Source organism: Microcebus murinus, chromosome X (genome assembly GCF_040939455.1).
Source record: "Microcebus murinus isolate Inina chromosome X, M.murinus_Inina_mat1.0, whole genome shotgun sequence".
Classification (NCBI taxonomy): domain Eukaryota; kingdom Metazoa; phylum Chordata; class Mammalia; order Primates; family Cheirogaleidae; genus Microcebus; species Microcebus murinus.
Window position 1 is genome coordinate 38,643,670 of NC_134136.1, and position 13,466 is coordinate 38,657,135.

Genomic DNA, 13,466 nt, shown 5'->3' on the forward strand with positions numbered 1-13,466 from the left:
ATCTTACTCAAATACTAACTGCTAATAGAAACCTGATCTACAATGCAAACTTAATGGTCTTTCCTCAACTGCATTGGCCTTATTTGGCCAATTATTCCCCAGACAGAAATCCACAACTTCTAGAAGGAAAAACTTCAGGAACTGAAGGCAAATAAGGATTTGAACAGGAATACCATTGGTGCTATTAAATAATGCTTCTGCAATTATTGACATTGATATTTTTTAAAGCACATTACAAAAGTAAACATCATAATCTTTAAGAAATGTTTCAGCATGGTTGTCCAAGATTGAATGGTTAGCACAATTATACTGATTTCACCATGAACACATTGGAGGATAATCAATTTTCAGAAATTATTAATATGATAAAGTCAATTTCAGCATATGCTTATAAGTTTTAACTTTTAAAAAGATTTTGGCATTACCTAGGGGATAATTTAATGAGTTACACATATAGTCAACTACACCTAAAGTCTTAGTATATAATCTTGGACAAGAAAAACAAATGAGTTGATTTTATTGAAACAAAGATGCCTCATCACCTTCTAAGAGATATAAGCAAAAAAGTAAGGTGGTCACTTGCCAATAACTGAGAGATACCAGCTATAGAATTAGTGACTTAGTATTAATTAATGGTATCTGAGAGTAGAATTTTGTCACAAAGGAATTCCAACTAACAAGTGAGATGGACCTTCAACCTGCATCATCATAGCTATTTTTCAAATGATTCAGCTGGCCCTAATTAGGGGTGGCAATCCCTGCTACTTTAGGGGCCCCTGGTAATAGGAACAATGATGACAAAAAATAAGCAACAACAGAGATGTGCCACTATGCCATCAATGTTTTGCCCAATCATTACTGCTGAGCTCCCAGGATTAGGTCAAAAGGTCAATAACTTCATCATCAGTCCAAAATCAAGAAAACATTCCCATGAACTGTTTTTGATAAGAGCTATTACTGTAGACACATCATCATGTCAGTATTACAATAATATTTATTCTATTATAACACATACAGTCAGTGGAAAGGGAGAGATGAATCTTTGCTGTTCATTATATGAGTGGACACATCAAGTAAACAAATTCCTTTTTAATTATTTACTTCTTAAAAAGGCTACTAGAACAGTGAAGAAAAATTAAAGGGATAAGTACTTCTGTCATTTATCAAACTTGAAGCAGAATGTAGGAAGGGAAAGATATAATAGTTAAGGAAAAAAGTCTCTCATTTCTGTGGCTATTATGTTTCCTAGAGTTGAAGACTGTCATATTTCCTCATGACTTTAAGACTTCATTTCCAGGATATGGAAATGAAGGAAAGTCAGGAAGAAGCCAAATTCTCCATCCTGTGTATACAGCTTATTCTTTCATGTAGGAGTTAATTACCTTATTCCTACTAGCTGAATCATTTGCTCAAAAATAGCCGGGCGCGGTGGCTCACGCCTGTAATCCTAGCACTCTGGGAGGCTGAGGCGGGCGGATTGCTCGAGGTCAGGAGTTCGAAACCAGCCTGAGCAAGAGCGAGACCCCGTCTCTACTATAAATAGAAAGAAATTAATTGGCCAACTAATATATATAGAAAAAATTAGCCGGGCATGGTGGTGCATGCCTGTAATCCCAGCTACTCGGGAGGCTGAGGCAGGAGGATTGCTTGAGCCCAGGAGTCTGAGGTTGCTGTGAGCTAGGCTGACGCCATGGCACTCACTCTAGCCTGGACAACAAAGCGAGACTCTGTCTCAAAAAAAAAAAAAATTAATTCAACTTAATATATATTGAGTATCCTATTCACAGCATGGCCCTCCCACTACTTTCCTTGTGGCTATTTCACTTTTCTACTAGCAGGTGGATAAACTCAATGAGAAGAAAAGAGTCCATAGTTCAAAGAGGTTTGACAGTCAAGCAAAGTGACACCATTGGCTAAGAACTGGAGATTTTCCATGAAATTTCAATTTATTGTGCCCTTCTATCTCACATTAGCATGGATAACTGGAAGTTAATAGTATTCTCATTAGTCTTTACAATGAGGCCATGGGGAAATCCTTTTACAGAAATGCTGATCTGCTCGTGAAACCTGACCTGAATATTCTTTTGTGGCTAAAATCATCTCTTCCATGTCATATGGCATAGGACCTTGGGCAAAAATCAAAACTCTTGTTCAAAAAAACAAATTGTTCTTCCTATCAGCACCTCAGCTGTGCAAGTTTCTGTTAAAAGAGACATTTTGTTTGGTCAGGAATACTTTCTTTCTGTTTGGTCAAGAATACAAGTTGGGTTCTTGAGCAGAATCAAATTTGCATTCCCTGCAGCTGATATCTAAACCACCCAGCTTTTACTTCAGACAACATGAGATATATCTTGACTACAGGTGTATTCTAGAGACTCCAATTGTGAACTGACATAATAAATCCTGATCCAAATTGGTTATAAGACAGTGCTTTAATTTTGTAAAATAATATGTTTGTATAGTTGAGCTCAGAAAAAAAGACTAGAAGTATCTATATCAATTAACTATGGTTATCCATACATTTTGAGATTACTGCTAATTTTTGCTTTCCTTATACTTTTATGTATCTTCTGAATGTTTAACAATTTTTAAATTTCTATTTTAAAATTATAAAGAAATCATGTGAATATAAAGCTTGCTTAGGGCATCTGGTAGTTAACTATCCAGTCTAGTAGACATATTAAACACCTATTTGTTTAACATTTCTATGTTCTATCTTCCAATTAACTTAGATCATTCAAAGATAAAGTTCCTGGACCACGTTTGCTTACCAACTACAGAAAGAACTTCATTGAATTATAATTTAATATTTTCTCTCTTCCTTTACAGAGGCTCAATAAACAAATGCCCAACAGACAATGCTTCTTTCTTCTATGAAACCAAAGTTACAGATGGTCTCCTTGTATCACCTAGAGTGTGCTTTATTCAGTCATCCCATGATCAATACTGCTTGAGTGAGTAAGAGGTGTGAATAATCTCTGCAGATGAAACTGAACATTTTCTCTTGTCGACAAACCCAAAGTTTCTCTTTTTATCCTTTCAGGAAGCATAAGTCTAACTTAGAGTGCAAATGATATAATCTACTTAACCAGATGTTAAAGACATCTACTCTTTCTACTTTCTTCAGGTGGCATCTATTTTATTTCACCGTTAAAAACATTATCTTGCACCTATACTTTCATCTCCATGTACTTAATCTTTCTATAAATAGATAACCTATAAATCTTTTTTAAGTGAATAAAATACTTTTTGCAATGACCTGTGACAATATTAAAAGTCCTGGTAGTTTGCTCCAAGTACACAAAGCCAGGGTCTCGGTTTCCCTTGTCTGACCTCCTTAGTGCCTAGTTTTTGTTCTTAGTTTTCTGTCCAGAAAGCAAGAATTCTTCTCAATTTGTACATAGAGAATCTTTTAACTTCAAAGAACATGAATGACTCAACCAATACTACACAGCAAACAACAGAAGGCTGACCAGAAACCAGGTCTTTTGACTTTAAACGTAGTCTTCTTTCCATTAAACTTTGAGGACATTCCAATCCTACTGAGAAGTCAGGGAACTAACTCTAAGAAACATGGCGATAAAGACACATATTTTTAACCTTCCTCACTACTTTCCTTCAGCTTAGCTAATTCAGGTTCCTGAATAATTTTATTTCTAGTCTCAGTCTTTTAATTCTCAAATAGTATACTGCCTCTCTTAGGAATTCCAGTTACAAAGTTCTTAATTTATTCACTTGGATCATCTCTTTTGTATTAAGTAGCTGTCATGTATGAAGGACTGGGCTTCTATTCAAGAGAATGAACTGGCTTCCTCAGAGAATTGTCAGAGGCAAACTGGTATAGGGAACAGAACACTGAATTTGGAGATCTGGGTTTTAGTTTTGCTTCTGGCTATCTTCGTACTAAGTCACTTGACCTCATTGTGTTTCAAGTTTCTTGTCTACAATTAAGGGGATAATACCATTTGGCTTGTAAGAGAGTTGCTCTAATAGTTATTAAAAGTTTACTATATGCCAGCCATTGTACAAGGCACTTGGTATACACAATCTCATTTATTCTTCAAATGATCGTGTTGATGCTCTTTATGCTATTATTTTTCCCATAGTACTAATAAGAAAACTAAAGCTGGAGAGGTTAAGTAACATTCCCAAGGTATGTAAGTTAAGTCATGGAGCTGGGGGTTGGATCTAGGATTACTCCAGAGCCTCCATGCCAAAACCCAAAGTCCCTACCCCAAAATAAAAAATAATTATGCCCTTTGAAAACCATTAAGTTATCTAATTTTAAGGTGTTCTTCCTTTCTTCTACCTACTTAAACTTGTAAGACATGAACAGGTCTACTCTTTGGCTTGTTTCTTTCTATTGTTCAATAATCACCTCAAATGTCCAAGTGAGAATCTGGAGGAGGAAAACTCATGGCTTCCTGGCTGGCTTTCACAATAGACAGAGAGGTTCTGGGTAGGCTCCATAAGGCCATGCTTCCCATGTCTCAAACTTTCTAAGTATCTTCCCCCTTTCCAATAATCTTTTGGTGGTATGCCTTTCCTAAGAAGTCCAGAGGCCCACTTTCAGCCACATTTGAATGGTGAAACTTTTCTCCTGAGGAGAAAAATGAGTGAGAATCTGGTCCCTTGAAGATCCAGTTAACTCACCTTATGAAGCAGGAAAGGACTCCATGAAATACATGAACAATTTCTCTCTCCAGAACCTTTGCCAGACTTGGCACAGGCTGATCCATTAGAAATACATAATTGAATATTCTTAACAACTCAATTCTTCAACCTCACTTTGATCAATAGTTCATTACCTAAGTTAGATCTGCCAAAAGGGGCAAACTCGTCAGCCCATTTGTCCCATATTTGCATGAATATTATGTTGTGAATGTTACGCTCCTTTGAACTTCAAAAGAGTTTCCTGGCCTCATTGACTACAACTTTAACAACAGAGCATAATGGAGTTACAGAAAGACCTTTTCCCAGCTAAAGACCTCAAACCTTGCTGATGCTGGATGGTAACAAACTTTTATGTAAGCAACAAATGGCTCATTCATCCATTGCAATGCACTATCAGTATTTTTTGGCTTCTTGAGCCTGTCTTCCTTCTTGTGAGAGCAACTGTAACTATGCCTAATTAGCTACCAACAAGTGGCAGCACCCAACTTCACCAGTCCTTGAAAAAAAAAAAAAAAGCTTTCCAGACCTCTTGAGATTTCTACACGAATTGAGTGAGCATCTTTGACCATAACAGCATCCATCCTTATTCCACCAGATGTCCGAAATAGGAGAGTAAACAGACTACAGAGCACCCTCCTAGAGTTTTATATTCTAACGAGTCTCTGAAAGATCAAAAACTTTGGCTTCCTTTGGTAAAACGGCATTAGGCAGCAAGGAGAGATGTGAAGGTTTATTATGCCTACACTTACATGTTTTCCAAGTGGTTGCTTTGCTAATTTAAAAAAAAAAATTCCCGCTTTTTTCTTCATCTACTCCCATATTTACCCATCTTTAGAATTGGACAGTAAAATATAGGAAATGATTTGTCCTTATACTTTAAAGAGCTTTTCCCCTATTGTAAAAGTAATACTTGCTAATTTGGGAAACTTTGCAATAGACACACAAAGGTGAACAAAAATGACATTTATAAATCTACCATCCAGAGATTTTAAAAAATTAGTTCCCTACTGCATATCATTCATGAATATAAATTTCAGATGGAATAGAGAACCTTGGGCAGAAGCCAAAATTATGACAGCAATAGAAGAAAATATAGACTATAAGGTGGGAGAGATCTTCCTAGGAATAAGAAATCCAGAAGCCATATAGGAAATGAATGACAGATCTGACTACATAAATTTTAAAATTTCTATATGGGAAAATGCAACTTAAACAAGGTTTAAAACAAATGGCAGAGAGAAAATCATATTTGAAATACAAGAGGTTAACAAATAAGCCTAGCAATAAGACTAGCAACACAACTGAAAAATAGGTAATTCACTGAATAAATATGATTAAACTAAAAAGTAATTGTAAAGATATTCCAGTAATAGGAAAATATCAAAGCAAAACCGAAATATGATTTCCCCAAGTAAACTGGCCCCAAATACAAAAATTAATATCACTCTTGGTGAAGGAATTATAAATGGACACTCACACACAGATAGTGGGAGTAAAAATTAATACAACTTATTTGAAGATCAATTTGGCAATATGTAACCAAGATTAAAACTGAACATATACTTTGACTAACAATTCCTCAAAAATACTTGCACAAATGCCTAAAGGTGTTCATTAATGCCTTACTTATAATAGCAAAAATTATAAGTAGCCTCAATATCTACAAATAGAGATTAGTTAAATAAATCATGGCACACATGTAATTTGATTAGAAAGAATATGGCACTGTTATATTGCAATGTTCTGACATGGAAGGATATCCTAGACACATTGTTGAATAAAAGCAAGTTATAGAAAAATGTATATAATATCCCATTTTTTGTCTTTTTTTAAATTTCAGCATATTATGGGGGTACAAATATTTAGGTTACTTGGGTTGCCTGTCCCCCTTTCCCCCCCAGAGTCAGAGCTTCAAGCATATCCATCCCCCAGATGGTGCGCATCGCACCCATTATGTATGTATATACGCATCCCCTCCCCCCTCCCACCTGCCCAATGCCCAATAAATGTTATTCCTATATGTCCACTTAGGTGTTGATCTGTTAATTCCAATTTTCTGGTGAGTACATGTGGTGCTTGTTTTTCCATTCTTGGGATACTTCACTTAGTAGAATGGGTTCCAGCTCTATCTAGGAAAATATAACCCATTTTTGTAAAAGAAAAAAACCCTACAGACAAGTATGTATGATTTTATAACACAAAGAAAAGAGTTTGGAAGAAGCTATGGCAAATCATTAATAATGGTTATCCCTGGAGATTGGAATGGAATTAAGGGGCACATCTTCTTTATTGAAGCTCAGATGTTTTCATATTATTTTGTATAATGAGTATATATATATTAACTTTATAATTTAAGAAAGTTATAAATATGTTAGCAAAGCATTTTCCAGCACCACCAAATTTAAATAAACAGTGTTTTTAATGGCAGCATGATATTATATTACTTGGATCATTTTTGTAACCATTTCCCTATGGATTGACATTTCCACTGCTTCTAGCTTCTCACTGCTAGAGTTGCAATACAAATCTCTGTGCATGTATGTTGTGTGTGTGTGCATGTGTACATGTGCCTGTGTATCAAGGCAACATACATAGGACATATATTTTGAGGTTTCCCCTTTAGCAAAAATGACTTTGCACATCTTCAAACATCTTCGAGATAGTTAGGTTGAGGGTGGCCATATAGGATCATGCTCAGTGGCTCATTCAGAAAATGACCATCACTTTAGCCTCATCATCTAACAATATGCCCGAAACACTAGACCAGAACTGGTGCCCTAGGCCATCCATTACATAATCACTTTGGCATCAACTAAATATCAAAAGGGTTTTGGGACAAATTCATAGAGATAAGGAAATGTTAGAAAGTAGTAGTTTTTAGTCTGTAAATATTTTTTTAAGTTGCAGTTTTCTCAGGTTTATCAATTAATCTCTAAGTTTCATGGACAATATCCTTCAATTCTTCTTAAATATGGAAGACTTCCCAGAAAAGAATGTCTTCTGAGAGTTACAAGCTTCCCCTGTGAGGCCATCAGTAGCAGGTCATAGGGAAGTTTTTTTCTAAGAGAGGAGGACTTTTAAGCCCAGCTGGTTGAGAATGGATGAACGTTTCTGTCACATCCACTTAAATCAAGGAGGGCTTCTGGAAGAGGAGGGTTCTGAGATGAACTATATACAAGTGGAAAAAGGAGGCAGTTAAGGGATACAAGAGGAGAAGGTGATCCAACTTTCCTCACTGAGATTGTGCCCTGCTAAACTTCCTTTTGTATCCCAATTATACGAAATATCACCATAGATTGCTCATGCTTAAAAGCTTAATCAAAAGCACTATTTCTCACAGGAAAAAGACTAAGTTTACTATGAAATTCATAGTGGGACAGAAACACATTTAAGGATGGAATAGGCTTGGCACTGTTCTCCTTGTCAACAAGACTTCTGCCTGATCTATTTAACTTATGCTGATAAAGAAGATAAATGTTTAAGTGATGGGCTTCAGATGCTGCTTCAGCTCCTACCAAGAATATTTTCAAAGCTCCTTCTCATGAATAAGTTCAGTGGAGCAGAGAATGCCCCTTTTGGACCAATTCCACTTTGTGCTTCTTTTGATGCAGCCAAAAAGAGGAACTAGAGCTAAGGCTTTTAATTCAAATTTAGAGCAAGTGTCCATCTCAGAGGTAGCTGCAAGTGGCTCAAAGAAGGTAATGTCTACACTGTGCAAAGACAGCAGAAAGCTCTTAACAAGAACGGAGATCTCGATGGTTACTCATAAATCTCCCAAATGTGGCAGCAAGGAGGGTTAATTATCTCCTCCCCACCCCCTTTCCTGCCACTCTCTGCTTTCTCCAATGTGTTAGCCCATCACACGGATCGCTGACTTTCTAGAAATATTCCCTGGCTTTGCGGGGACGTTCTTTTCAATAAATGGCATCCAATTTGCTAACAGTCCCTGGAATCTCAATTTCCTCAAAGGATTTTTCATCTGAATCCAGTTCATGTGAAGGCTTCTTCCTCGTTTTTCAGCATAAGGGAATAGGCAGAGCCTGCTTTACTTTTTCTTTGTTTTTTCTTTTCTGTGTCATTCTTTTCATAAACTGAAAACCTTTGCTGAAGAGTCTGAAATTTGGGAAAAAATCCAGCTCATCTGTCAGATATTTCTAGAGTTACGTAAAATGGAATGAGATTTGTATAGTTTAGAACAGGAAAGGGAAAATAGGCTAATGTGTCATGTGTTCTATGAGATGAAAACTATATGATAATCAGAAAAACAGTCCCAAATTTAGTTGGCCCGATTCAAAGCTCTCATTCTTTTATCAACTCATGCATAAACCAGTAACATTCACTTTCTTCTCTTAGAATAATGGCATGGCCACATTTGGGCTAAATCACAATCCCTGCAGATTATAACCACATTTTCAAAGAAATTATAAGAAAGTATATTATTTTTTAAACATAAGACACTTACGTTTTACTTGCTCTGTTTTGCTTCCTTCTAGGAAGAGAAAGAACAACAAGGAAAAGATGTATTTCATGCCTCCCATTTTCCACTTTTTTCTCATGTAGGCCACTGCAACAGGCAACTCAGAACCTTCAAGGCCCGGTGGACTCAAGCTATTGGGAAGAAAGCAGAAAAAAGACATAACACAGAATCCTCTAAAACGTATTAATAGAGGTCATTGAAACTTAGGCTTCTAGCTTGCTAGAAAAAAAATGCAGGAGAATTTACATAAGCACAAGTATTGTTTGCTGGCATAAGAAAAAGAACTTGCCTCTCCAGTCTTGGGAAGACTGTGGGAGAAAATTCAAGCTGAATGAGTATGCATTCCTATCCAATGCTGATGCTAAATCCTTACAGGCAAGTCACAGGAAAATAAAAATAAATTTTGAAATCCTCCTTTCTAAGGGAATTAAATTTGATTTCTCAAGAGATTTTCTTTGGGAGAAAAGGGAAACGGGAGTTTGCAAAATGGCTATTTTGGCAAACAAGGTAAAAGGAATAGGCACGAGACCCAAGCAATTTCTGAAATGAATGTTAACTAATCTTAGCTTCAAAACTACTGTTATCATTAATCCTTCAGGGATGAAGTACAAATTGATCAAAATTTCTCCTGTGTTCTCTATAAGATCTATAAGGATCTTCAGTTTGGCTACTTATGTTGGAAAAGATGTAATTAGCAAATGGATGCAATTAAACACCTGAAAGGTTTTATTGTTTAGAATGGTTCAGACTATTCCTCCCCCACAAAGTGCATTGTGAAATGGAAATTTTAAATGGGCCATTTTTAATGGAAATTAGGCAAATTTAAATAGGTAATTTGTTCACATAGTATTCACCAAGCAGAAGATTATTAAAGCAACTACAATTCTTTAAAATATGAGATTGGCATTTCTAGTCTAAGGGGTAGAAATCTTAAGCCTTTAAAGCCTTGGAACACAGAAAATTTGCTGTAGCTCATATTCAGTCACAGGTCATTTCCACAGACTTGAGAGTTTGCAAGATTCCTCCAATGGATGATTTGAAAATATTTAAATGTTCTAGAAACACCAAATTCAATCTGGGGTTAACCCTGAATAGGAACTGAAGTCATTGATCTTTTCTGAGAGTCCAACTTAAATATTGAGCATAAAGAACTTGAGGGAGTGCAAGATGATCATTTTGGAGAATTGAATGTCTTTGGGCTCTGTAGATGCCACAGCTCCTATTTAAATGCTGTGAAGTTGCTCAGATCATCCAAAATCCAGTTTCAAATTATGAATATGTAACTGAGAAGAACTGATCACAGAGAATAATTTGTGCTATGAAGCAGGATTTGCAGCAGCATTCGCCTTCTTTCTCTATTTCCTCCTTGCTCTTTATAAAAGGATCAAGTTCTCCTAGAATATGTTCCTAGCCTTCCAAAGGCCTGGGTTCTGATGTATCGGTCCCCTCTGTGAGCTTATGGCCTACTTTCAATTACTCAGAACGTTGCTGTCCCCTGAGAGCTACCAGGTTCCCCTGAAGCAAATCATTTTCATTAACAGTTTAACACAGCTACCCACCTCAGTGAGGTTCTTCCTGAGCCTGCTTTAATAAGCTTATCCCCCAAGCCTCCAAAAGAGAAAGATTTTTAACCACTGAAATCTAATTTATCACAATCATATATGGGTCTCAGGGGGTGTTTCTGAGACCATGGTTTTCGGGTCTCCCCATGCAAGAACCAACAGGGCTGTTTTTCTTGTACAATGGTTGGGCGATTCGGTGAACAGTAGCATTGCTTCATAACTCAAGCTGGCAAGAAAATGGCTCTTAGAAATTTTTTGCTTTTCTTGGGTCCCAACTAATGTTATGAGCAAATAGAAAAGTTGGTAACTAGAGAGCAATTAATCTCTTTTGGCGTTGCTGTCATCTGTGTGGCCTCCCAGGCTGTGATGGAGAACATCAGAAAATGAATCGCTTTATAAATATTCACTTTTGATTTACAAGATCGTGAAGTCCTGCCTTTGTATTCTGTGCAGAAATATGAACTGAGAAGAGTTCCCTCCCCAGGTCTCCCCACCATTCAATTTCTCTTTATTTCTTTAACTTTTTCTTTAGGGGGAGACGGGTGGTTCACAACATTTGTTGGGACTGCAGCAGTAAACACAGCAAGCATTGCTCAGCAAACATGCCGACTTTTATTCTTGCAAAGAGCCAAACTGTCCTTAATTTTTCAAATTATACTTTGACCCAGTTAACTGGAGTTATTTCTGCATTAACTCTCTGTCTGCTTCACACAGGCTGTTGTCCCATTGAACTTGCACTGGCTCTTTTACAGGTTACTTAGAAATGTAGCTATTGACATGTTTTGGGGGATCCAGGACCCAACAAGAAAGCAACAAACAAAACCCTGCAATTAACGCTGGGGGTGGGGGTGGGGTAGGAAGGTAAGTGGGCTTTACAAGAGAACAAGAAATATATCAGACACCAAAAGAAAGATATTTATTAAGGTGCCTCTATAAAACAAGCTAAGGAGCCAACTGCTCCTTGCCCAACTGTAACAGCAAGGCAATCTGGGCCATCAAGTGTCAGGAGCCCACCCTCAGAATAGGTCTCTTGGGTTGAACAGAACCAGAGACATCCCCAAGGGAAGGTTAAGGGATGAGTACATATCTGCCAGCTCTTCACGCCCCACAGTGTCTCTTTAATCCTCCTGAGAGGCTTGACTGACCTTGTAATCGCACATTCACTATCATCTGTGGGACAGCCCCTAGGGTAGCAATTTTCTTTCTGACAAACAATAAGAAAGACACTGGAGTCTCAGGCCCTTGTCTATCAGCTGAAATTCTCTCCCCACTCTACCACCCAGCAAGAAAAGCTTAGTTAACTCGTGGTAGGTTGCCACTAAAAAATTTTAGCCCAGGGTATCTCTTGTCAGAGGCAATGTCGTCATTGCTGCTTATGACTGACCAACAATGCCTTGCATTTGGCTTGCAAAACACCTTCCTATCTATCATTTCATTTTATTCCACACAACTCCACCTCCAAAATGAGGACCCGGGGGCCCAAAGAACTCAAATGACTTGAATTAGTGGTAGGGCCAGGAAGGACGGAAAGGCAGGCCTTCCAGGCCCTATACGCCGGCAATACCACGTTATTTCCTGAGCCTAGTGTTTCAAACTCTGACCCCAGTGGTCTGGGCCAGAAAACGAGGCGGAAGTCCAGAGGATAGAGAGCCTCCCGCCCATCCACCCTGTTTCATGAATTTTAGCATGTTTTAATCAGCCACTGGTCTAGGGCACTTCAGCAAATGAGAAAACAGTCTCAGAGACACATGCAGTAATTAAGGGGACTGCAGAGCCCCTTAGGTAGCTCAGCGTGGAGTATCCGAGTGACCTCTCAAAGCTCCACAGCATGGAGAAATGCAGGCCGAGCAGGGAGTGACGAGTTGTGAGTTCGAATCCAGAGCCCCCAACCTGCCTCAGTCTCGCTCCTTGGACCCCACCTCCATCCCCACCGCAGGCAGCTGGACCACAGGACCGGTTGGGGTGGCAGGTTGAGGAGTTCGGGGCGCCCTGGGAGAACTTTCCAGGGCGGCTCCGGCCACCAGAAGGCACCACCTGTGCAAAGGCTGGAAAGGGAGATGAGGGAAGTGGGAGCCGGGCACTGCTCACTGACCTGGGCACTGGCCTCCTCCGTCTGCCACGCGTGCACGCGCTCCGAGCTCCCCGGGGCGCTCCTCCGAAGTCTGGGGCTTGCAGGTTGTGGCGAGAGCTAGAGTGCGCGCGAGGGGGGAGGGGGGACTCAAAAGTGGGTGGGAGGAAAAACATCACCGCCCTCAGACCACGAGGGAGCAGCGGCTCGCTTGGCTCCCGGGGGCAGAGCCAAGGCGCGGGCGCGGCGGCCCGGGGCCACCTGCCCGCCCGCCCGCCAGCTCCCCACTTGGCCTGAGAGGCCGGCCGCTCGGCGCTGGCGGGAAGTCCGCGAGCACGCAGCCGCTGCAAGCGCGCACCCCTTCTCCGCCCCGGCACAACGGCTTTATTCCGGCTCCCCGGATCCGAAAGTTTTAAAATCAGGAGAAAGTGTGAGGCTCAGCCGGCGACTTTCCCATCACGCAGCGCCCCCACTGCACCCCCCTCCTTTGGCTAGACTAGCGTTGGGGTCTTAAAGGGACCGCACATCTCCTTCGGCCTCTCCTCCCCCTCCACGCTGGATGCACCTAGGACTCGCGCGGGCGCTGAAGACCCCGGCTACTGTCTTATTTCCCTGCCTGGAAGCTCGCACCCCCTGTCTTCCAGCACTATGGCCTTTCTGAGGGGTGCACCTGGTCTGGTCCTGA

At 39.6% G+C, this 13,466-nt stretch overlaps 1 protein-coding gene across 4 annotated transcripts in view; it reads right to left on the minus strand.

Moving 5' to 3' along the window:
- The window catches only part of CHRDL1 (chordin like 1), a 120,362-nt gene extending 107,208 nt beyond the window's left edge, over positions 1 to 13,154 (minus strand). Inside the window, exons 1-2 of one of the 4 annotated variants that reach the window (XM_075999113.1) lie at positions 12,806 to 13,154; positions 9,137 to 9,282 (exon numbers count right to left, since the gene is read on the minus strand). In XM_075999113.1, coding sequence (XP_075855228.1) covers positions 9,137 to 9,282; positions 12,806 to 12,957 — 298 coding nt within the window. In that variant the 5' untranslated portion in view covers positions 12,958 to 13,154. The remainder of the gene's footprint in view (positions 1 to 9,136; positions 9,283 to 12,805) is intronic. The other 3 variants (XM_012750040.3, XM_012750031.3, XM_012750023.3) reach the window with 3 other exon arrangements.
- Between the last annotated feature and the right edge of the window lie 312 nt (positions 13,155 to 13,466).